Consider the following 25096-nt stretch of genomic DNA (forward strand, 5'->3'; position numbering starts at 1 on the left):
GGACTCTGCCTCGAAGGCCCGTGTGGGGCCGCGCAGGTGCGAGGCCGGGGTCCCCCAGGCACACCCCCACCCCAGCCCCCGCTCCTACCTCCCCCACCGCATTGGAGAGGATGTGGACGATCTTCTCGTGAGGCGTGGCCACCACGCTCTGCCCGTTGATCTCGATGATCCGATGTCCCACGCGGACGCCGCCTCTCTCGGCTATGCCCCCTCGCATGAGGCTGCAGATCTGTCAGAGCCAAAGGCCACACCGTTAACCCTCACGGCAGGACCGCATGTCGGAGAGGTGGGCGGAGACAGGACTGGCTTTCCTGGACCCCTGCCCTCCGTTCTCCACGGTTACTTTTTGGGGCATTCCAATCTCTCGGTTTCCTTTTGCAAGCGACATGGCTCCGTGGGCGCACAGGGCCACCCGGCCGCTGCACCCCGCCCGGGGGATGTAGTACATCGCAGGAGGTCATGGCACACTGAGTTCCGACTGCCTGTCATCCCAGCTGGGTCCTGGGGAAAAGAGCTTTTTGGACCTGTCACCGAGTCACCAACGGTTTCAAACTCTCAGCCTGTGTAACACAGGCGAATACTATTTCCCACATTCACCGCTAGGACTCAGACATCCAACTGGATCATCTGCAGCCTGCTTTTCAGGGTCACGGTTACATGAGCCAAACCCCGCTTTGGGTTTCCAAAGTGTGGCCAGCTGGCCGGGACTTGCTCCTTTCGACCTTCTCGACTTAGCAGCCCGTGTTCAAACTCACTTCCCCCCGGAAAGGACATCGGGGCTGGGTTTTGCCTCTGTGTAGCCGCACATCATGGTGTGCAGAAGCTGCGGGCCGGTGGAAATGAGCTCCCCAGGGCTTGGAGTTGGAGGGCTGGGGGCTCAGCCCTGCAGGGGAAGGCCGCCCCCACTTCAAACAGAACATCAGACTTTCTCCAAAAGAGTGTGTTTTTAGTTTCCAAAATTGACATTTCACACCAGATCGTGCGCTTTTTTTTTTTAAATTTTTTTTTTAATGTTTATTTTTGAGACAGAGACAGAGCATGAACGGGGGAGGGGCAGAGAGAGAGGGAGACACAGAATCTGTAACGGGCTGCAGGCTCTGAGCCATCAGCACAGAGCCCGAACCCACGGACCGCGAGATCGTGACCTGAGTTGAAGTCGGACGCTTAACCAACTGAGCCACCCAGGCGCCCCAGATCGTGCGCCTTTTAAGCCCACGTAGACAAGACCGTGGCATCGTGCGACAATGCTCTGTGACCGAGTGTGTGGACCCCACAGAGCCCCCCACCCAGTACTCTGCGGTCAGAATGCTGCTTAGGTGCTTCCCACACTTGAGACAAAACCGAGGGACCCACTGGTGCTATACAACAACTCTTTGTTCATAGCTGAACTTTTAAAATTATTTGCATATGAACAAAGCAAACAAGGAAATATCGGCAGATAAAAACAGGTGTCTGCCCAAAAGCGTAAGGAGTAAGTAACCCCGGCTCCCTTCCTAAGAGGAAAGTGAGGCTGCTGAGGTCCAAGGAACAGATGAAGGGGAACTTCAAAGGTACTTCAAGGGTATTTCTAAACCTTGAAACAGACTTGGAATAAAATTTTAAAAACCTACCACTCTTAATTGAGATTTTTAAGGGGGAAAAGAATAGTGTTCTTCAATCTGGAAAGATGAAGGGAAAGAGAAGGAGAGCACATCCAAAATCTAAAAAATCAAGGTCGCAGACAGAGAACAGGATGGTCATCAGAGCCCACAATTATTGTGATTGCAGAATAAGGCAAACCAGCACAAAAAGGGAGTAATGCTGAGTATGGAGTTTCTGTGTGGAATGAAGAAAAAGTTCTAGAAAGAGACAGTCGTGACGGTTATACCACTCCGTGAATGTACTTTAATGCCACTGAACTGTATGCTTAAAGATGGTTTAGATTGAGGGGCATCCGATAGACTGACCCGCTTAGTCAGTCAAGCGTCCAACTTCAGCTCAGGTCACGATCTCACAGTCTGTGGGTTCGCGCCCCGCGTCGGGCTCTGGGCCGACGGCTCAGAGCCTGGAGCCCGCTTCCGATTCTGTGTCTCCCTCTCTCTCTGCCCCTCCCCCACTCGCACTGTCTCTCTCTCTCTCTCTCTCTCTCTCTCTCAAAAATAAATAAACACTAAATTAAAAAAGCAAAGTATTGTTTCCGGCCAGATATCCATGTGATGAAAATACTCTTCATCCCTAAAGTGCTATTCAGGTTAAGAGGGCAAGGCAGAAAACATGCACGCATCACAGCCGTGGGGGCCGGGGCTCTCCACCTGCACTGGGCCCTGGAATCACTGGGGGGCCCGCCCAGTGCTGCCCCCCCCTGCTGGGGGGCTGGGCAGCTCTGTAGGGGCTAACGGGTGTACCCAGGTGGTGACACAATGGCATCCCCTGGCCGGAGGGGAAGGACGCACTTGGTGACACATCCCAGCCTATCTCAAGTTGGCAGCTGGGAGGCTGACCCTTGCACCGTCACAGAGAGATTCAGGGCCAGGGCCCTGGCAACCACCCTTCTCTTCTCATGTGCAAGGGCACAGGATTCTCTGCCCACAGGGGCACACAGGGCCTGCCCTCACCCACTCCTCCCTCTCCTTGCTGGGTTCTCTCAGGGAACTGCCTGGCTTTAAAAAATAAAAATTTGGGGCCTCTGGCTGGCTCAGTCAGTTAAATGTTCAATAAATATATATGCAGATGAATGAATGAAAAATTTTCTCGATCTATAAAATGAGTTTTGACTAGATTTTGGACCGTGTACTTAAATAATCGTCAAGAGGCGCCTGAGTGGCTCAGTCGGTTGAGCGTCCCACTTCAGCTCAGGTTATGATTTCATGGTTGGTGGGTTCAAGCCCCACATTGGGCTCTGTGCTGACAGCTCAGAGCCTGGAGCCTGAGTCTGACAGATTCTGTGTGTGTGTCTCTCTCTCTCTCCGTCCCTCCCTTGCTCATGCTCTCTCTCTCTCTCAAAAACAAACATTAAAAATAAATTAAAAATAAAAGTTAAAAAACAAACACTGTACCACGGTTTTATTTGTCAGATCTTTGGAAGAAAGTGTGGAGCCCTACTTACGATTCCATTCTGGACGCTGAAACCCAGCTGGTAGCGGAGGTCCGGTCTCCTGATCAACACGGTCGTCACTGGAGGACACCTCACGATGTTCAGCTTGACCCGGGGCTGATTCTTCAAACCCTGAAATGTGAATGGAGCACAGTGGAGACGGTGACCGGTGAGGCGGGCAGAAGAGATCCAAGCAGACAGTACCAAAGGCAAATGGAGTCCTAAGGAGTCCCAGGGGATCTTCCATTATTTCTGGGACACACGAAGCAGACCCGCATGCAGGCTGACCGTGCCCAAGCAGGGACAATCCACTGCTAGCCTGTACCAACTCAGGGCCCAAAGAGCTCATTGACCCCTCACACCTGTGGCCAGTGTGCTCTGTGAGCGCACAGGGCTTGTGGGAGACCTGGGGAGGCTGCTTAAGAATCAGCCACTCTGTGTTGGCACCACGTGTGGGCACCCTACCCTCACGGTCCGTCAAAACCCGTGCGGCCGATGAAACCAGCTGAGCCGCCCGTCACTGAGCGTGGGCTCCTGCCGCCCACAGGAGCTGTCTCCTTCAGTCTCCTTGACAAACTGCAGCTCTAACTATGTCCATTCTACAGAAGAAGACACCGAGGCTCAGAGATCCTAAGCAACTCACCCCGCTTCGCCCGCAGCGGGATCCAACCGCACATCTGTTCTGTTTTCAAAACCAAGCATTTCGCCTACACCATGATCCCCCCTAAAGACAACGGGACAGCGTGTATCATTCATGAGTAAGGCTTGCTCGACCAAGCCGCCAGGGAGAGCAATAAAAGAATGAATTCGTGCCACCAAAGCTTCTATTCTGGCCTTGCACGGGGCCCTGTCGTCAGCTTACTTTCCTATCCGGCTCGAGTCCAGGGCTCCTAACATCTGACTTCCCCACTGCCTTTGATGGATTGCAGTTGGTCCCTTCAACGTGTGAGTTTTGACGGTGCTCAATTTAACTTCCCACCTCCAGCATCTCTGCCTGTCTCCTGGGCGTTCTGAATCGCTCTGTTTTCTGCCGGATCGGAGCCTCCCAGGGGCTGCAATTTGGGTAATGCTCGGTGCTCACACGCAGGCAGCCCTCGCCAGCCACTCTCTGTGGTTTCTGGAAGATCTCTGGGAAGCTTCTCTGGTTCACAAAGTGATGATGTCCAAGTGCAGCAGCAGCAGACGAGCTGAGAGCAGTTCTCCCCGGGCAAAGTCCGCCAGGGACTGGCCTTCCGCACGACACAGGCCTGCTGTCCACGGGCACAGGGCTCCACAGGGCTCCGATGCGTCAAGCTGTGTTTCCGCCTCTGCAGCCGGGCGTCCTCGACACTCCACCCCTCCCTTCCCCCACCTGTGTCTCCACATCACTCAGACAAGTGGTGGGTGACACCCGGAGGTCCCCTCCAGCTCTAGTTCTGAGTTCCCCCTTTCCACGCATTCCTTCCCTCAGCGTATTTGCCAACAACACCACGTCTCGACCATTATGCTTAAAAACACCCATTTCTGCTCAGATCATGATCTCACAGTTGGTGAGATCGAGCCCCGCCTCGGGCTCTACGCTGACAGTGTGGATCCGGTTGGGATTCTCTCTCTCTCCTGCTCTCTACCCCTCTCCCACTCACGTTCTTTCTCTCTCAAAATAAATAAACATTAAAAAATATTAATAAAAAAACCAATTTCTAAAATTAAAAATGGGCATCTTTCAGGAAGGTGGTGCTCAGATATTAATGCGCATACAGTTGACCTTTGAACAATGCAGGGGTCAGAGGCGCTGACCCCCCCCCCCCCCCCGACCAAATCGTGCGGTTGAAAATTCACATACAACTTTTGAGTCCCCTGAAACTTAACTACAACAGCCTACGGTGACCAGAAGCCTTACCAATAACATTAACAAAGCATATCTTGTAGATGGATTATACACTGTGTTATTATAATAAAGTAGGCTAGAGAGAAAGCAAAGTTGCTAGGAAAATCACAAGTTATACATTTCCAGGACTGTGCTGTATTTATTGAAAAACACCTGTGATAAATGGGCCCGTGTAATTCAAGCCCGTGTTGCTCAAGTGCGTACCTCTCTCCCTCCAGTGCCTCGTCTTTCTCATCCACTGGACTAGTCAATATTTACTGATCACTCCCCGCGTGCCAAGGCTGGTGTTAGGCAGTGGGGAGGGCTGCAGGCACACGCAGGGCAACCAGAGGGGCTGGCCCCCCTTCCCGCCCTCCACAATCGCACAGCAGGTGACCAGGAATTGGTTGGAACCAGAGGGAAGTATGCCCCCAAAACGAGCACACACAAGTCCAGCTTCTGAAGTCTGCACCTCTGGGGTGACGCAGGTGTGCATGTGACGCTCAGAGAGCACACCCTGAAAAGCCAGAGAAGGACTCTATTTTCTCAATTACCCCAAAAAAGCTCACATCCCTCCGGTGGGTTCCTTTTTCGTGTGTGTGAATTGACTGAAGAGGCCTGATTTGTCCTTCAGTGAACGAAGTTCTAGACTGAGGAAATGTGCTGCCAGATGAGGCTTAAAGAGGCGGCAATTTGGAGAAGAGACGGCAATTTGGAGTAGCCGGAGAACGTCACTGCTCCGCTGTTCCCCATCAGTGCTCCAAGTTGGGTCCCATTAACTTGGATTTCTGAGCTGCCATTTGAGAGGAGATGCCAATTAAATAAGCGGTCATTCTGTCCCCATGACAGCAGTGGAATGCTATAGCAAATTAAGAAATACTGTGGGAGAGGAAGGGGAAGGGAGAGGGGAGAGGGGAAGGGAGAGGGGAGAGGGGAGAGGGGAGAGGGGAGAGGGGAGAGGGGAGAGGGGAGAGGGGAGAGGGGAGAGGGGAAGGGAGGAGACAGAAGCCAGAATCGTCTCTATAGTAACAGGAAAGCAGGACCATGATCCTGTGGAAGGGAGAGGAAAGCAGTGCTCTAGTTTAAAAAAGAAAAAATAATCAGGAGGGCAGGACCACAGAGGCAAGGAACTGCCTGAGGAACTGGCAGGAACGAGGCAAGGAACTGACTGCTAACAAGCTTTGCCTACCAACACTTATGCCTTAGTAATTAGGACAGGAGAAACAGGTGCTAGGGAAGAAAGCAATGAAAAGGATTCATTACCTCTCTTTTCTCGAAATGTTTCTGTTTTGCTATAACTGGGGGTGGAATGGGGGGGAAGTCAACATGCGTTAAAGTGGAAAGACACAGAATACATGGTGTAGACCCTTGTTTCTCAAAGGGCTTTGGGAGACTGGTGACGTCATCACCTGCCAGCTTGCTGAGGGAGAATCCCACCCCAGACACATGCAATCTGCATTTCAACAACAGCCCCAGGGCTTTCAATTCAAAGTTTTCTAAGCCGTGAACTATCCATCTATATCCATCAGGATGAGAGCGGCTAACTTCATTGCAAGGTGCACTGGCACAACAGTGAAATGAGCTACCGACCAGAAGCCCTGAAGAAGCCCAGAATATTCCCCTGCGCTGGCCCCACAGGTGGGGCGGGGCAGTGTGATCATGTGCTTAGGTGGAGGCAAAAGAGGTATGCCGTCTGAGGACTTTTTTAAAATTTAAAAAAGATTTCATTTTTTGAGAGAGAGGGTGCCAGTGAGCGAAGAGCAAAGAGAGAGGGAGAATCCCACGAGGGAGGGAGGGAGGAAGAGAGGGAGGGGGAGGGGGGGGGGAGAGAGAGAGAGAGAGAGAGAGAGAGAGAGAGAGAGAAGCAGGGCTTCCCCAAAGCAGGGCTCGAACTCACAAACCCTGAGATCATGACCTGAGCCAAAGTCAGATGCTTAACCGACTGAGCCACCCAGGCGCCCCTGTCTAGGGAATTTTAAAACAATATGACAACCCACAGAAAGTCTGCATTTGGTGCTGGCAATCCTAGCTGAAGTCAGTGGTAAATTCTCCCAGGCAGGATGGACCACTCACATCTCTCTGCTTGACAAAGCAGCACGTCTCAGGGCACCGAGGACGGTAGGCTGTGTCCTGGCTGGACCTGCCGGCTACGTCCTCGTCTGCTGAAGGCAGCCCTGGAGGCACTGGTTTTCTTGCTCTGCCTCTTCAGCAGTGATACCATGTGGCCTTTGAATTCTGATTCCACAGAGACTCCATTTATAGACATCAAAGATCAGCTCCCGGTGCAAACAAACCTTCTCCCAGGTTTTTGGGAAATTGCTTCCAGGGTGCTCTGATTGCTCGCGGAGCAAGCTTTGTGTCTACCTTGATGAGAGAGAGAAGATGAGTCCTTGTGGGGCCCCTGCGCCTGGCACTGGCCTTGGGGTCTCAGCCTCCCTCATCTGGTCTGCCTTCTTACATCTGGATGCAGCTGTCTGCAGGAGAAGCCTGGGCAGGTCATCTGCACCCTGGGGGGTCTCTGACGGCTTGTCTGTGAACCAAGTGCCCATGAGGGAGGGGGGCTGGCTGTCGCGAGGAGGGAGGGAGGGAATGAAGGTGGGCGCCGCCTGGCAGGTGCGTAACGGGCACGGGCAGGAAGCCTCAGGAAGCTTCTCCTCCGTATTCTCTCCCTCTTCTGGCTCCTCTTCCCCAAACGTTTCCAGGCCCAGATCCACTCCCCATGCCCCCTCACCCACCTCCCTCTCTCTGAATGGATCCCTTCCCCCACCTCCGAACCCCTGCACTCCCAAGACAGGCTTTCTCAGCCTTTGCACTTGGGCTCATTCTCCGCATGGGGCTGGGTGTCTGGCACCATCCTGCACCTCTACCCACGAGATGCTACAGCATCTCCTTCTCCCAGTTCTCTCAACCTAAACTGTCTCCAGACCCTGCCAAGCTTCTCCTGAGGAAGGAGGTGTGTGTCAAGATCCTCGGCCGAGAACCACTGCCTCAGGGGCTGAGTGATATCAAGGGGGCTGAGTGACCTGGACCCACCACTGATGAGTGATTACATCACTTTTCCGTGCCTCAGTTTCCTTACTTGCACAACGGGCATGACAATAATACCTACCCTACAGAAGGCTGCCATGAGGGTGCCACGAGCAAACGCGCACATTCTCATAATGGTGCCAGGCACACAGCGCTCAGCTGCCTTTAGCTACCCGTTCTTTCCTTCACATCTCTCCAGCAAGACCAAGTTCCTGGATGCAGACTGTCTATCATGTGTGTCTGGTTCCCATGGCCCCTCAGGGGTTTTCGCGCCCGCACAGTGTTAAGTCATTTGCTCACTGGTATGAAAGGGTATCCGTGAACCTTGACACGTGTGAGTTGCCAAACGTGGGTGGGTCCTGTGACCCCACTCCAAGCCCCCAGACCCCTGGTCTCTCCACGGTACCACACCACTAAATCAGCCTTCCCTGGCTGTGCTCAGGCGTGTCTCCACCGGCTGCAAAGCCAGCCCAGTGCCCATCACGTCAAGCAGCAACTCCAGAAGGCCGGTTCCCTTTATGTTAGCCATCCGCCTAGATCTTACTCCTCCCTTCCAAGCCCACCTTAAAAATCCGAAAGAATTCTCCTCCCTCTGCGTGTGTGCAGCATTTCTCCTCTCTGTTGCCATTAGGCCCACCGAACCCTTTCAGTGGTAAATTATCCTCCACAGAAGTGCTGATATTCTGCTTCTCCAAAGTTCAGCTCTGCCTAACGGAGGCCCAATTAAACATTCATGAGTGAATATGTGCGTTCAGGGTAGGGTCTTTTATAGATATATAATATATATATATATTATATATATATATATATATATATATATATATATATACACACACACACACACACACACACACAATACATACATAATACATACATAATATACATAATATATATAGTATATATAATATATAGTATATATATAATATATAGTATACATACAATATATATACAATATATATAATATATATAATAAATATACTATATATACTATACATAATATATATAATATATAATATATATAAACATAAACATATATATAAATATATACATATATAAATATATATGTGTGTATGTGTGTGTATATATACATACACACACACATATATACACATATATATATTAAAGGTAGGGTCTTTATATATATATAATTTTTTTTTTTTAAAGTAAGCTCTAACCCAGCATGGGGCTTGAAATCAAGATCCTGAGACCAAGAGTCACATGCTCTACTGACTGAGCCAGCCAGGCGCCCCAAGGTTCTTTAATCTTTAATGTATGTTAAGAAGGGGTAGAGAATTTATTCAAGTCTAAGATGTAACAAAAAGAAATTAAATGAGGTCAAAGAGGACTATTTTTTCTCTGCGAATGATAATCTGTGGAGAAATCAGAATATATCTGTTTCACTAAAAACGAAGAGGCACCCCTCTCTGTCCTAGACGCTTAATTTGACTTCCCACCCTCTGACTGCCCAGCCATGGATGTTGGCTTTTGTGATTTTATTTCGAATAACCATTATATGAATTCATTCACTCTCACAGCCCATATACATGCACACACACACGCACACAGCTATGTTCTAGGTCACAGGCCTTCAGGAAACCTCGAGGGATGAAACGAAGTCATAGAACCCAGTCTGCCTGTGGTGTCACAGTGCTTGGCTTGGAGCTGGGGTCTCTAGATACTGAGGTGAAGGAGAAATGTTCCTACTGGCCATGCAATCAGCAAATTCCAATGTGCTCAAGAAACTACACATGGATGTTTCACTTCTCAGAAGAAAATCTAATTTCTTCCTCTCACATATTCCCATTAAAGTTTCATGTGAGTAGCTCTTCTCAGCCTTGAGCAAGAGTGTCTGTTCAGGTTGAACGAGAAGGAATGGCATTCACACGTAAGAAGGAACACACAGCCCGTACCAGGAGTTCCCCCGCTTCTCAGAGCACCTGGCACGTGTGGATCATGTTACATAAGCTCTGGGGGTGGGGGGCACGCTCACTAGGATCACAGCCACGGCCACTGTGAAGGAAACCGTGCTCTCAGACCTGAAGCATTTCCATGATTTGTAACAGGGATGGCCAATCACCTCAAGTACATCTAGCGGATTATCAGCGATTATCTGGATTACTGGGCTGTGGAACTTTGGTGGAGGCTGGGTGCAGGCTTAGGGGAATAGAGTGCTGTGACTGGTTAGTGATGCCTGTGACGGCACAGACAAGAGAGTGGTGTTATGCGAGTCAAACAGACCACCTTTGATCAAAAAATGATTTCAGGGAGGAGCCTGTTAAGAGCCTGAGGGCAAGCCCATGCCTTTTGTGTTTGTGTCCTCCTCTGTGCCAGACCCTCAGTTTATGTTCATAGTGCTAATGACTGAAATACAGTCATACTTCATCCTTTTTGGGTTTTCCCATTTCCAGGTACCTTAATAATGCTCTGGCAGGTGGACAGAGGCAAGCCCACCAGGCTGGTGCCATTTATGGACATGATCTGGTCCCCGATATTCAGCTTCCCCGATTTCTCGGCGGGGCCTCCATGCATCATGTTGGCGATGATCACCGTTGGCAAGATGGACCCCCAGCCAGACTCCACAATCACCACACCCAGGATTTCTCCTTTCTGCTTCTCTATGAAGACCTGAAAGGGAAGGAAAAAACAAAACGACAACACTTAGAAAGCCTGAATCAGTAACCCCAGGGTAGTGACACAAATCAAAACTTTTCCCCATTTCCTATCTGGACTCAAGAAAGACATTTCCCTCGGGTGCCTGGGTGGCTTAGTCGGTTAAGCATCTGACTTCGGCTCAGGTCGTGATCTCACAGTTTGTGAATTTGAGCTCTGAATCCGGGTCTGTGCTGATATCTCAGAGCCTGGAGCCTGCTTCAGAATCTGTCCCTCTCTCTGCCCCTCCCCCGCTCATGCTGTCTCTCTCTCAAAAATAAACAAAAAACATTACAAAAAAAAAAAAAAAAAAGGAAGACATTTCCCTGAGGTTCCAACCCAAATGAGTCCTGTCTTCTCTTGATTCCATGGCATTTGGTAAGAAACACAGGTCCATATGATTTCTTGTAATTCTCATGCCACATAAGCAATCTTGTCTTGGCAATATAAACACAAAGAGCACCGGGTGCTTTTTTCTGTAGTCCCCAGGGAGGGGGAAAGAGGCTGTGTAGGTGGGGACTTTGGTGGTGCCTTATGGTTTCTGGAAATAGCTTTTGGGTCCTATACACCGGCTGCCCTAGTCCCCAGCGTTTCACAAGTTCTCTCCAACACTGAAGATTCTTGTGTTAAAAATAAATAAATAGACGTTATAGACATTCTCTCTTTGCAAGGAGAAAACTGAGGACGAAGGGGAAAAAAATGATGCTAAGCTTATCTCCACCGAAAGGTTGGTCGAGGAAGTGGGAAGGTCATATTTTAGATGGGCATAATTGCTTCCTGGGCAGGGCAGAGAAGACAGGAATCAGTGTTGGTTATCTGCAGTCTCGTAAGATTTGTAAACACTTTCTGGAAGCATCTGACAAAGAGAACGTGTATTTATTTATTCAGATTCGCAGATACACACACACACACACACACAGTGGTGGCGGCTGCTGAGCCCTGACAAAGGCTCCTCACAGGCTCATGTCCCTTCTCCTGGCTGCCAAAGCCCACAGCTGGCCGCTTCTCTGGAGAGCTGCCCAGCGGGACACATTCCCTATGACGGGCTGTTCAGTTGTGTCCTCCTCGAAATTCATATTCTCCAGTATCACAGTATGACCTTATCTGGGGGCTCCTGGGTGGCTCAGTCAGTTAAGCATCTAACTTCAGCTCAGGTCATGATCTCACAGTTTGGTATGTGAGTTCGAGCCCCGCGTCTGGCTCTGTGCTGACAGCTCTGAGCCTGGAGCCTGCTTCGGATTCTGTGTGTGTGTGCCTCTCTCTCTCTCTCTGCCCCTCCTCCACTCACATTCTGTCTCTGTCTCAAAAATAAATGAACGTTAAAAATAATAAATAAATTTAAAAGAATACGACCTTATTTGGATACAGAACCTTTGCAGAGGCAATCAAGTTAAAATGAGGTCATTAGGGTGGGCCCTAATTCAGTTATGACTGGTGTCCTTACAGGAGGGGAAAGTTTGGACACAGACACACACGCACATAGGGGAAGATGATGTACAGACACAGGGATAAGACAGTCATTTCCAAGCCAAGGTGAGGGGTCTGGGACACACCCTTCCCCCACAGCTCTCAGGAGGAACCGACCCTGCGGACAACTTGATTTTGCACCGCTAGCCTCCAGAACTTCGACGTTTTTTTGTTGAAGAAACCCAGTCTGAATACTCTGTTAAGGCAGCCCAGATACACGGATCCACCCTCCTCCAAACTTGGTCAGTCAACGACTGACCAACACAGGGTACAAATGTCTGCCAAATCCTTTGGCCCAAGGTGGGACAAGTCTTCCCTGTGACCCAGGGCTTCCTCTGGATCAGAATGAAGCTCATCTCCAGCAAGGCCACATTTCTCTAAGCTTAGCGTCCCTACCACCCTGCTGCCCACACTCACTTTTTCCTGAGTGCCCTCTCTCCCCAAATCCCTTGAGCAAGAATCCCTGCCTCAGGCTCTGCTTCTAGGGAACAGAGGACACCAAACCTACATCGGTGGATAAAAAGAGCCCTTTCTAATACAGTACTTTGTATCTCCTTGGGGAAGCCGAGCCCCTGGACTAGACTTTGAAGACACCCAGTTCCGACCTGAGCCCTGGGGGGGGGGCCTCTTCCACACAGACCCCATGCTCCAGCCATGCTGTCTCATTCATGGCCCCCCAGACAGCTCCAGGCTTCTGTACTTTGGCCCAGCTCTCTGCAGTCTTTTACACTTTCCAAAGAATACCCAGACCTCCAGCCCAGCTCCAATGGCTGCATTTTCCTCCAGACACTCCTGCAAAGCTCCGTCTGAAGCAACAGGCCGCCCCTGGAGGAGCACAGAGTCTGTCACCTGAGACCCGACATCTCCATTCTCACAGCGGTCTTTGACCAGTGCTTGTGCTCAATACCATCACTAAACTTTTCTGTGCCGTTTCTGAGACGGTGGGCTTGGGAAGGCGGGGAACGGGTCCTGTTCACCTCTGGAACCCACCCCAACTCTCGCTCAGGACTGCCCGGTGCAGAGGACGGTCCACCTTGGTGACAGGCCCTCACGAGAGGGGAGCAGGAGTCGGGCCTGAGTCCCCGGCAACGTCCCGCCGATGACGCGCTCCTCCCTCAACCGTCCCACCTTCCCTCCCCGGCAGGGCTGCCCCCGCACTCCTGGGGCTCCTGCCCCTCCGGCCGAGCTCAGAGAAATACCTACATCTTTGCAGTTTTCCGACTTGGAGAAGTGGATGAGGTCGTCGTTGTACATGTCCTGGGTGTTGAGCAGATCACTGTACTCCTTCTGGCTGAGGTCTTCAGGGTTAATCCCGTTGGCCCTGAGGAATTCCTGGTATGCCACGCTGAAGGCCTGCCCGATGGACTGTGCGATCAGCTGGGCCTGGACGGTAGCCGGAGAGGGAAGACAGAGGTCAACGAGCAAGCCCTGCTGGCCAAAGTGCCCGGGTCCCTGCAGGACCGGGAGCCCCAGGCATCAGCCGGGCCGGTGGGTCGACACGCGGCACCAACCCCTGCGAGGGGCCGTTCCCAGAGTGACTAGGGACGTGTTTCACTATGACGGTGATCACAAGGGAGCCACCGGCATCCAGTGAACAGGAGTCAGGGCTGCCGGACCCACTGCCACGAAGAGGACGGTCCTGCCCAAAGATGAGCCACTCTACACCCTGAACAACCCCGAGCCCACCGGACGCTTGTATCCATGGACCATCCGGATCAAACCATCTGAGTCCAGGGTGCCTCTTCAACTTATATAGAACACAAAGGCATTAACTGCACGGTTCTAGTTCATGTGGAAGGTTCCGAGCACACAGCTGCTATGTTAAATGAGAGAAGATGATGACTGCTTCGTCCAGCATTTTCCCCAAGACGTAAGCTTCAAGATTTTGGAAAATCATTAGCAGCAACGCTATCGGTGGTTATCTGGGTGGCCAGCAAATCACATCGCCAGCAGCCTGTGTATCTGCTGCACACTGAGGGCATTCTGCATGAGGGTGGGGCCCGTCTACACGTCCATGTTCCTACTGAGCTCTCAATTCAAAAGGTCAAATAAGAAGGGTTTCCAACATTCAGCTAAACGCTGTCGGTGTAAGCATGGGACAGCTCTGCTATTCCTTCTGGAATGGCCGGGCCTGAGCATCAACAGGCTGTAGTAAGTACAATTTTATTTGGGCTTGCTTTCCTTTAACTTTCCTTTGCATTCCATTTATGGCAACGCTTTAGTCTGTGGACAAATTTTCAAAGGGGGAGGTTCTATTACCTATGAATTTTATTTCAGGACGGTAACGGGGCACCACAAAATATCTGTAGTAGGAAGGGGGTTCTGGGTCCCGCGGAGTTGGAAACCCTGATCGAGCCCAACCTGTAGTTTCCAGGTGAGGAGGCTGAGGCCCAGAGACGTGAAGGAACTTGCTCAAGGTCACACAGCTCACGGGGCAGGAACTGTGCTTCCGTAGGTTCTTTCTCGGCAGCCTCTCCCTGCATTAATTCACCCACGCTATGAATTCAGCTCGCTGGCCGCCACCAGCATTTCTCACGTGCCTGTGCTTCACTCAGCACTAGCCAAGGACCGTGACAGCAGTCCTCGCCTCTAGCCTGTGACTGATGGGAGCACGATAGTGCCACGGGCCCTCATCCTAAGCTCTCGAGACCATGTTTCAGAATTTAGAAAATTTTGGATTTTAGAAAGGCAACAGGGTGCATGTATCACACACGGTCTAAAAACCCCATTGGAACCCGGGGAATTTCCCTGTAGCCAACAGTAATATTCCTGCAGCAAAATGGAGAAGATTCATGGTAAGCTGGAAAAATCCTAGACATGGTCTCATGGCAGTCCCGGAGAGGCTTATCAGCCCATGGACTACAAAAACCCCTTTTGCTTCTCGAAGCCCTTTAGACTTGGGAACTATGGGTCTGTTTCATCGCCCCCGTTGGACAGGCAGGGAATAGAGGCTGAGAGGTGAAGGTAGCAGTTTAGCTAAAAGCAGCTGATGAACACTGAAATCAGAGCCTCCTATGGTGGCTGGCTGTAGGCAAAGAAATGCTTCACTTTTCTCACTCTGTGAATCTGGTGACTTCACACGCACAAGTCATGAACAACGAGGACCACCGCCCAGTGTCCTGAGTAAAACCGGGAGCGAGGCATCACTACAGGCACGAGAGGCACATGTGGACGGATGACCTGAAAAATGGCAGCACGCGTGCCGTTACTGACGGAGGCCCCTGGCAGATGCACAGGCTGCTGCTGTGTGCGCGCCGTCTCCCGGGGCCACACGGCAGCCCGTGGGGGAGATGCTGTCGTTTTACACAAGCTTGGGGGCCTCACAGCCTGTAGGCGGAGGCAGGATCCAGATCCAGCTTTCTCGGCTCTGGAGTCAATGCTCTTCTGTCCTTTGCTTCAGAAGCAAAGGGGATAAAATAAGATTGCTGGGTCCGCTCTTGTCACACCTCTTGCTTCCTCATTCCTTTCATCATCTTCCCAGAAGCCTGCACAAAAAGGGACCCCCTCCTTAGGAGCTCAGAGCCAGCTGGGTGCAGCAGAGGGTCACGTGGGCATCCACATGCCTGGGGGGGGGGGGGGCGTGCAGAGCTAACTCCACCTTTCTAGCCTGACTGCAGGACACTCGAGCCTTAAGCTTCCAAGTGTCACTTCTGAAACTTTGAGAAACTTCCAGAACTCATTTTCTCCCCGTCTGCATGCTTGGCCTCCAGCTTTCAAGGAATACCGGGGAGGATGGCTGCCTTCTCAGCGATCTCGTCCCTAGGGGGCTGTATTCTAGGGAACCAGACCAGCGGACGATGGTTCAGAGAGCGTGAGCGTCTCCACTCCCTGTGGCTGAAGCCCCGGGGAAGAGCAGCTGGCCTTGGACTCCTAACTTCTTGCAGGAAGGCAATTTACTGCAGCTAGATGAACACCCTCCTGGAGAAAAATGGCCTCATTTAAGGAGCCAAGGCTCCCACAGGCAATTTTCTTTAGCTAAGGGCTCTCTGCTCAACATCAGTAACAGTGCTTATGCCGCTGTGGCGGGAGGAAAATCAGCACAATGATGCGGACACAGCCCCACTGGGGGGAGGGGGTGCTCTATGGTTCTAGACCTTCATCACGGGGCCATGGCCCCTGGCCCTGAAGGGAGCTTCTAAGACCTGCCAAGCTTGAGGAGAAGCCAGATGCCTACGAAGCTTGAAGCCCAGAGGCCTCCCCAGCAGTTCCAGGGATGCCTGGGGGAAGAAGGCCCAAGGGAGGAAGGGGCCCTGCCTCTGCGGTGAATGAATTTTCTCCGTTGACTGTGATGCCTGGGAAGATGGGGGTTAGGACTCACTGGCTTGGTGACAGGAGGAGCTGCTGGTTTTCGTGAGGACAGAGAGCTGGCAGGCAGTGCTCCAGCCGCTGGCGGGGGTGGGGAGGTAGAAGCAGGAATCCTAACTACCCTGTGGTCTAGAGGGCGATCCTACACAACCGAGAATGGTCCTCCCCAAATGCCCTCATGCCCAGGAGACATGCGCTTGGGGCCCTCATGGGTCTGACTGCTTTCCTTCTCCTCTTTCCCCTCATTCTAAGCCATCCTCAAACTATACCAGCGGGCCCCTACCTCAGGGTTTGCACTTGCTCTTTTATTAGTCTCAGTTGATGCAGGTCTCTCTTCAAATGTCACCTCCTCAGACAAGGCTCTGTTGATTATCCTACCTGAAATAGCTCCTGTCCTGGCTTTATTTTTCCTTACAGAACTTCTGGCTATCTAGCTTAAGTACATTTATCTATTTATTTTCTATCTTCCTATGAGCATCATACTGAATACCTTGTCTGTTTATTCAGCCTTGTATCCCTAAAACAGTGCTTGACACATAGTAGGTGCTCAACAAATATGTGCTTCATGTATGATTGAGACCGACTCAGGTTCTGAGAAAGAGAGAGAATCTGGCCCACCCAAAGGCAGCCCAGGTCACCCAGGGGGGAGATCCGGGGAGGCATCCTTACATCCTCAGACTCAAAGACGTGGCATATCATCTTGTACTGCCTTTTTCCATCCTGGGATGGGTGGGAGGCTTCCACATTCTCCTGGGAGTTGGAGCGGGGCATCCGCCTGCGGGCCATCAGTACGACGATGTTCCCGATGTCTGCTATATAGGAAATGGTCCTCAGAGGGTGGTCCATCATCGTCTCCTGGAGGGCATAAGGGAGAGGATGCTGAGTCGAGAGCAGCATCTAATGGCCCGTGAGAGAGTCTGTCACCCCACAGCCCGGCCAAGTGCAGTCCCCGTGTGGCAGGTGGGGGGTGGGGGCTGGGTTCAAAGGCTGCTGCCAGATTTACATGCACCCACTCAGGCCTGGGGGCAGTTCCCTGGACTAACAATGACCCAGAGCAAGAAGGGGTCTGTGGCATGTGAAATAAAACGTTCAGTCGTTTTACAACCAGTAGAATCTCTGGTGGAGAAGTTCAAAGAATAAAATATCCACATGTGATGGTTGCACTGTGCGTGCGTGCGTGTATGTGTACGTGTGATTTTAAATAAAATTTTGTAAAAGGCGAATCTGTTCAAGGTCACGAATCTTCTCGTGAACACTTACGAGAAGGATTTGCAAACAGCATCCATGGCTTATTTTTTCCTTAGATCTCCAAGGAAATGGTCCCAGAGCACCACAGCCCCCTCCCCCGCAGCGGGCGCCGCAGACACAGCCTTCTAGCTTGTTTGGAAGCCAGCAGCTGAGGACAGGGGACCTACGGACATGGGCACAGGCTCGGAGCGGCCACGCTGGGAACTTCACCCCGGGAAAGGTGGCCGGCCAGCTAATACCTGTGTGTCGGCATTCAGTACTTTGATTCTCTGGGTAGAAATGAAGAGATCCACCTCGGTCATCGGCTGAGATTCGCCTTCGGGAGCCTGAGAAGAAAGATGCACCAAGGGAAAGCTTAACGCCTCACCCCGACTCGAGGGCACAGGAGCAAGGTTAGCTCACACACAGAGGCACTGAGACACAGTCACCAGAACGGCAGGGCTGACTCCAGATTGCGACTGCCAAAGCAGAAGGGACCACAGAGGTCGGACTCACGAACGAGGGTGAGCGTTGCCGGTTAAGGGGGAAGACGCCCAATCCCCTCTGCTTCTCCCCCTACAGAAGAAGGGTGTGACTCTGGGAAGGATGGTCGTGAACTGCCCTTTCTACAAGGCTTTTGGAACCCAACAGACTGAAGAATAAGGGCAAGTGACCCACACCCCGAGACCTTGGAGAAGTCAGAGTGTCTGCCCCTGTTCAAGTGATGGGGGACAATGTTTACAGCAGGAGCAGTCATTTGGATGCAGTTCTGGTAAAAGGGTCTTCACATTCGCACATCATCACAGCGACACAGAAGCCGTACCCACTCCTGAAGCCACCCCATTAAGGAGGAGCCCCAGATGCCTCAACACCCCATAGGTAGCCCACAAGCACCTAGAAGCTTGATAACCAAACAAGCACATCCGTCTCGTTCACTTAGGGTTTAAGTCCGCACAGTGTGGTTATTAGCGAGTTTTCTTTTTTGCATCCAGCAATCTGACAAATCCACAAGTCAAACGTGACTGTAATTGAACAGACCCAAGTCCCTGCCACATGAATGCTCCTGAAGGGTGGGAACTTTCACACTCCTGTAGGATTCATTTAGCATCTCCAATCCGCTGCCTGTTGTCTCTCTGATGTGAAATGGCTCATGAGCAACAGAAAACAGCCACTTTGGGCAACTCAGTTTTGAGAAACGTTGGCTAATGGGGCGGTTCAAAAAGAAATCTGAACGAAAACTTGCTGGATGCAGAAAACAAAAACACAAAATAATAAAAAGGCAAAACGTAAATAAATGAAAAGAACAGGCATAACACCAAGCTGATGACGTTATTTGTACTGCACCTTCTTTCTGCTTTTGGCTAATTTCTGGGCCATCTGCTTAGCATGGAAACAGAGACAGGAGAACAGTTAGAAAAGAACTTGCAGAGACTCAAAGCCAAAAAGGGAATTGACAAACTAGTATCAATAGTGCATAAAGCATTTCTGTGACAGGAGAACGGACTTTAAAAAAATCCTGGTCTACAGACAATCAATTTCCTAACTCACGATTTCGTAGGTGGCAGGGGCCGTAGGAGGAAGGAAATGGATGGAGGTGCTTTTTCTATGTAACCGCAATCGCTGCGTTCAAAGAACCAACTTGGTTCTGTTGATTTTCTTTATAGTACGCCTGTTGGCTACTTCCTTGATTTCAACCTACATCTGAATTTCCTTTTACTTTCTTTGGATTACATTTGATTTCTTTTTTCTAGCTTCCTGAGATGAAAATTTAAAGGACAGATCTTTACACTTGTTTTTTCCCCAATACATTTATTTAAAGCTGTGAATCTCCCTCCAAGCACTGCATTAGCTGTATCCACAAATTTGTCATATTCCAATCTAATTATCCCTTCAAAATGTTTTCTAATTTCCACCGTGAGTTTTCCCTTGAACTTTGGATTATTTAGAGTTGTGTTATTAATTTTAATACATTTGGGGATTTTCTAGTTTTCTTTTTGTTACTTATTTCTGAATTAATTCCACTGTGGTCAGAGAACATACTGAACGTGCTGGGTTCTTAGCCCTATGATCCAGAACATGACGGACTGTGGTGAATGTCAGGTGGACTTCAACATTCTTCAGTTGTTGGGAATAGTGTTCTACCAATATCAATGAGGTCATTAGGTTGGTTAAGGGTACAGTTTAAATCTTCTGTGTGCTGCCTGATATTTTTGTTTGTTCTAAAATTTACTGAGAGAGGTGTGTTAAAATCTCCAGCTGTTACTATGGATTTGTCCCTCTCTCCTTTTGGTTCTGCTAATATTTGCTTTATCTGTTTTACATCTGTGTTATAAGGTACATACAGATTTAAGGTACTTGTGTCTTTCTGTTAGATTCATCTTTTTATTGTTCATCTCTAGTAATAATTCTTGCCTTAAATTTGTGTACTATTAATACAGCCTATTCCTAACTAGAAATAGATTAACATTCGTCCCCCCACCTTTTCTCATAAGTAAAAGAGAACACAGTTGATTAAAAAAGAGAGACAGACTGCAGCCAGATTGTCTAAAACTGAATCCCCGCTCTGCGACCTACTAGCTGCGTGACTTGGAGCGAGCCGCTTCATGTCTCTGTGCCTCAGTTTCCTCATCTGTAAAATGAGGATAAAAACAGTATCTACCACATAGGGCTGTTGTGAGGATAAAATAAACGTGTGCAAAGCTCTTAGAACAGTGTCTGGTGCATTACGAGCGCTACATTTGTGTTGGATGTTACAGGATTATAATTTACCTACGTCAGAATGTAATTTCTTGGCTCTTGGTAAGGCTTGCTGGATATACACAGATCCTGTACAAATAATGGTGAGTCAATGGCCAAACCACGCACGCTGTTGTGGTGACGGGGGTGGGTGGAGGACTGTCTGCTCTCTCATACTCCTTCGTACTCACCTGGGGAAAAGCCCTTTTGCTCCCAGCAGCACGTCTCTAGTTCATTAATGAGTCAAACGGGGGTGTCTGTTCTATCTCACTGGAGAGAAACCAGATGAGTCGGCCATCCAAACACCAAGTACCTCATCTCTGGTGCGGCCAGGAAACTAGGGCAGCCCTCCTCTCCCCCCCAACCCCACAGCTCTTCCTGGTGGCCATGAATTCATGGTGAACAGTCTGCTCTGGCAAAGTCAGAAGGCAGCAAGCGCAAGGGGTATCGTAACTGCTGCGTGCGATGGTGGACGTGTGTCCGCGTCTGAGGAGTGGCCCTGTGCTGATGCTCCGCCAGACCATGCTGATTTCTATGTGGGATCCGACAGTCCCATGCCGGGGGCGGGGGGGTGTTCTCATCTGCATCGGCTGCCATCCTCATGATAAATGACCACTGTGAGATCCTCACGTGCATGTGTTTGTTCTACCACTCTCCCTGAAATTATCTGGCCGGCATATAAGAATTTGTGATATTCTCGATACCAAAACCTAACAGCTGTGGGACGGGTCAACATTCTTCGCTGTAAGGAGCAGGGATCGGAAAGGGTCCTCCTCTCAGAGGAAACTAAGTCTGCTGCCAATGGAATAACCACACTTTTTTTTTTTTTTTTTTTTTTTAACTGGGATGGTTGATGAAGAAAGAGAACCCAAATGGCCAACCGAGTTTCATGAAAGGCATCCTGAGATAATTTCTATGAAGCGAAGGAGATTTTATGCACCTAAAGTAATACCAGGTGCTCAACCACACGTGCTGCTCAGGTGTCCTGAAGCCAATTCTAATCTGAAGTTTACACACGACACGCGGGAGACGGTCGGGTCCGGAATGAGAAATGGCAGTAGCAGAGGAGCCCGAGAGGACTAGAAGGCCTGCGTGTGTCGTAAAGCAGTGAGTGACAGCATCCCTTGCAATCCTCGTGATTCACGGGACCGACTGCGGCTTGCCCCTCAGTAAGCTGTGGCACCAGGGACATAAACCGTGGAACTGTCACTCACCCTCTCACTCTGCGAGGCATGTTTACTGTCGTTAAGACTCTCGAGGTCAGTCATGCTGGGGATCCTCCGGACTCTTCTAGCTTTTCTTTCCCCAGCTGACATCTACGGGGCACTCGCTAGGTGCCACGTCCTTCTGAGCAGCTCACGTGTGTCGCAGTGCGAAAGCTTTGGGCAACCCTGTGAGGTGCCTACCGTACTCTCCTCTTGCAGAAGCGGCAACTGAGGCACAGAGAGGCTAATTAACATGCTCAAGGGCGCTCAGCTGTTAAGAGGCAGGACAGAGATCGCAGCCCCTGAAATCTCACTCTACTCTCCAAACTACTAGTCGTACACCTCGGGCAAGCGTCTCAGCTGTAAACCTCTCAGTGTGTCAGTGAACAGGGCTGATCATACCCACCTCACAGGATTTCCCACCCCCTTCATTTTGAGGAGTAAATGAGATCAGTGTATGTGAAGGACGTGCCCCAAGTGCTCATATACCCTTTTCATGTTAATCACAGGCTTCTTTGAGTCACGTGGGAAATCACGTGGCTTGCACAAAGCCTCACTGGTAGAGATTTTCATTCCACAATGAAGTCCTGATTGTTGACGGTTAAAGAAAACCTTTCCAGGAAAGAACAGAAAAATCTCATCTTTTTGGGACAAGCCAGGGAAGACAAACATGAGAATGGGTGATAATGAGAGCTCCTGAAAAAAGCACAGCAAAAAACATCCAACGCCATTTGTGAGTCAAGGACACGAGCTTCACAAACGTGGGAAGGATGGAGACATGTATGCCCCGTCCCGCGTGGACGTGAAGCAGTTTCCGGGGCTCAGGGAAGGGCCCGGCAGGCCAGCCCGTCTTCCGGCCGAAGGGCAGCGAGCAAGAGGGTGGAGTGAGGCATGGATGCAGCGGAGAGAAAGGAAGACGGGGTTCCAGCCGCGATGGCTTCAAGGCTGGGTCTCCAGGCAGGGTCAAGGCACGGCTCCCACACTGTGGGACGAATGGGGCGTCTCTATCTACGGTGCTAGAGACACTGACAGCACGTAGGGCAGAAGTTGCTCCCAAAACGTGTTCAGAGAATCTCAGCGGCACGACTTTCAACAGGCACCCCACAGCGATCATGTATTCTGTGTTCAGATAACGACGGGAGTTTCTGGTTAAACAAGGTGAATGAGGTCTCCTTAGTACAGGACTTCTCAAAATCTTAGATAGGAGAACGTATGTGGCAAATTCAAAAAAAGGGATCTATTTTGCGGCGTTTCTTGAGCTAATGTGCCGACAGAACCTCATCGGCGGGAGGCACGCAGCGTGATTGGGATGCCCCAGAGCACAGAGAAAAGATGCTTCATGAGGATGGTCTACCCCTGTGTTGGACAGTGGTCCCCAAATTACAGTGTACCTTAGAATCTCCCTGAGGGCTAATGAAAACACAGATTCCTGGGCCCTACCTGCCCCCCACCATGAATTTCGGACTGGGGTGAGCCTGAGAATCTGCATTTCTAACAAGTTCCCAGGTGGTCCTGATGCTGCTGGTTAAGGAATCCCATTTTGAGAACTACCTCTTTAATGCATTCCTTAGTCGTACGGGGGCTTCCTAAAAGGATATTTCTTCTCAGAAATGACGAACAACAAAGGCAGAAAGGATACATTAGGGAGGGTCCAAAGATGGAAAAAAAAAAAAACAAACTTAAGAAAAATGGCAGATGTCTTCTAATTCTGATGTTGCATTTAGATCCACCTTATTTATTACATTTTGAGAGACGGAAAGGCTTTTAATTTCAGATTCCTCAATCTGCCTTGAATTACTGTTACTTAACCAACCGTCTTGGTTCCCTTATTAGAATGCAAGTTTCTCAAGGTCAAGGATTGGGTCTTGGTTAGTTTTTATCTCCTGAGATGCCTCTCACAAGGGTCTGTAGAGGAACAGTTTGCTTTCTGAGCCAAATTCCTTTGTTTTCCTCTCACGTTAACTAGAAAATTTCGGGCCAAACCACAACTCCAAATTCTCTCCCCATTTGGCAAATAAATTTATAAATTCTTCAAGAAAATATTAATTCTGCAAACTCCAAGTGCGAGTCAATGAGCACCACAACAGACCCCCAGGAGGGAAGTTAAAGACAGTTCTGAAAGCCCAGCTTCAGGTTTGGTGTTTGCTCAGAGTTAAAGTACCACAGACACCAGGGCCACCCAAGACTCATGGTGAGGAAGGTCTCACCCACACCCACTGGTCAAACTCTGTAGGCAGAGGAAAGAAAGAGGGGTAAGATGGGGGTCCCCATGGGGAAGAAGGGAAGGAAAAGGAATCAGAAACAGGAGGAGGAAACCCCTCTTGGTTCAGATGACACATCAAGGTAGAAATCACTTATCAGTTTGTCCTGAGGATACTGCTAAATGGATTTCCAAATAAATCCACACATTTTCCTCTTTCTTTCCTTCCTTTCCTGGACACTGTCAAATCTGTAGCTACCTTCCTCTCTGCATCTTTATAGAGGTGGCCTAGGATGACTCATTCCTGAAAGGTCAGCCTCTCTTTAGGAAACAGGGTGGCACCACATCCCTTACAGAAAGGGGTCTCCTACACGCATGTGCGGGCCCACAGTGCAGGCGCCCGCGAGACCATCCCCACTGATCCAGAGAAATGCTCTAGGTGCCCTGGTTCCCTCTATGAAATCTCAGGGCACATCCTGACACAGTAGCTTTCTAGAGGAGTGCAGAAATAAACCATGGGTCTGTGCCCCTAGCATTTGAAAAAGCATCAGGCTGGGGGTCAAGTCAAACAACTTGACGGGCATTTAAATTGAGGTAAAAGGAATAGGAGGCAGAATATATTTAATGACAGGCAACAGCCCCTTCAGATGCACAGAAGCACATCGCAAAGATGATACTTACAAATGAAATGTAACCATTTAACTTTACCACTCTATAATGAATTCCTTACACTACAATAATTTGCTGTAAAAAATAAATATATGTGTACCAGATGTCTGCTCTGCTCTAGGCAGGTCTAAAATGGATTTATAACCAGACAGCCTCATCTTGCTTGTTATGATCAACAAAACCGTCTAATTTTTTTGATTCAAATCAACCGTGGAACTTCTGGATACCGATCCTTTGAAGCCTCAAAGCGAACCTTCTGGTTTCTTATCAGGGAGGCTGGACTTTAAGAAGGGAAAACCAAGCTCTAGGACCTCACTGCGGAAATCGGAAGCTGTAATTCACAGCAAGCTGGGTCGTGGCCGGGCTCTGGCTCGGGGGGCCACAGCACACGCTGAGCACGCCTTAACGTTCTGGGGATGTGCCTGCTCCCTTCCTCCAGGTCACATGTCACAGGGCAGTGGAAAGAGATACACTATCTGTGGGACTCAATGGCTCCCACTCAGGAGACCGATAACCAAGGTGCCCAGTATGATACCCTAACCTGAACGTGTGTGAAACCTGGATGGACAGAGGCCGGGAGAACTCATCTCAAAACAGCACAGTTTTGCCCTGCGGACCTTCAGGGCTCCTCTGGGGGCGGGCTGTTGCTCTGTTCTGAAGGAGTCATGTGAATGGGCTGTGGTGGTGCTCCC

At 50.1% G+C, this 25096-nt stretch overlaps 1 protein-coding gene across 9 annotated transcripts in view; it reads right to left on the minus strand.

Annotated features, from left to right (window-relative positions):
- Positions 1-25096, minus strand: part of APBA1 (amyloid beta precursor protein binding family A member 1) — a 208543-nt gene that overhangs the window by 4343 nt on the left and 179104 nt on the right. For 6 of the 9 annotated variants that reach the window (XR_013551478.2, XM_060610097.3, XM_060610103.3 and 3 more), the window contains 7 exons: positions 18939-18974; positions 17855-17941; positions 17037-17222; positions 13266-13445; positions 10359-10571; positions 3086-3205; positions 89-229 (listed from right to left, as the gene is read on the minus strand). Coding sequence is in view for 8 of the 9 variants with exons in the window: in XM_060610097.3 (XP_060466080.1) it covers positions 89-229; positions 3086-3205; positions 10359-10571; positions 13266-13445; positions 17037-17222; positions 17855-17941; positions 18939-18974 (963 nt within the window). In the remaining variant the exon portion in view is untranslated. The remainder of the gene's footprint in view (positions 1-88; positions 230-3085; positions 3206-10358; positions 10572-13265; positions 13446-17036; positions 17223-17854; positions 17942-18938; positions 18975-25096) is intronic. The other 3 variants (XM_060610100.3, XM_060610101.3, XM_081790874.1) reach the window with 3 other exon arrangements.

The sequence above is a fragment of the Panthera onca genome, chromosome D4, assembly GCF_046562875.1.
Source record: "Panthera onca isolate mPanOnc1 chromosome D4, mPanOnc1 haplotype 2, whole genome shotgun sequence".
NCBI lineage: Eukaryota > Metazoa > Chordata > Mammalia > Carnivora > Felidae > Panthera > Panthera onca.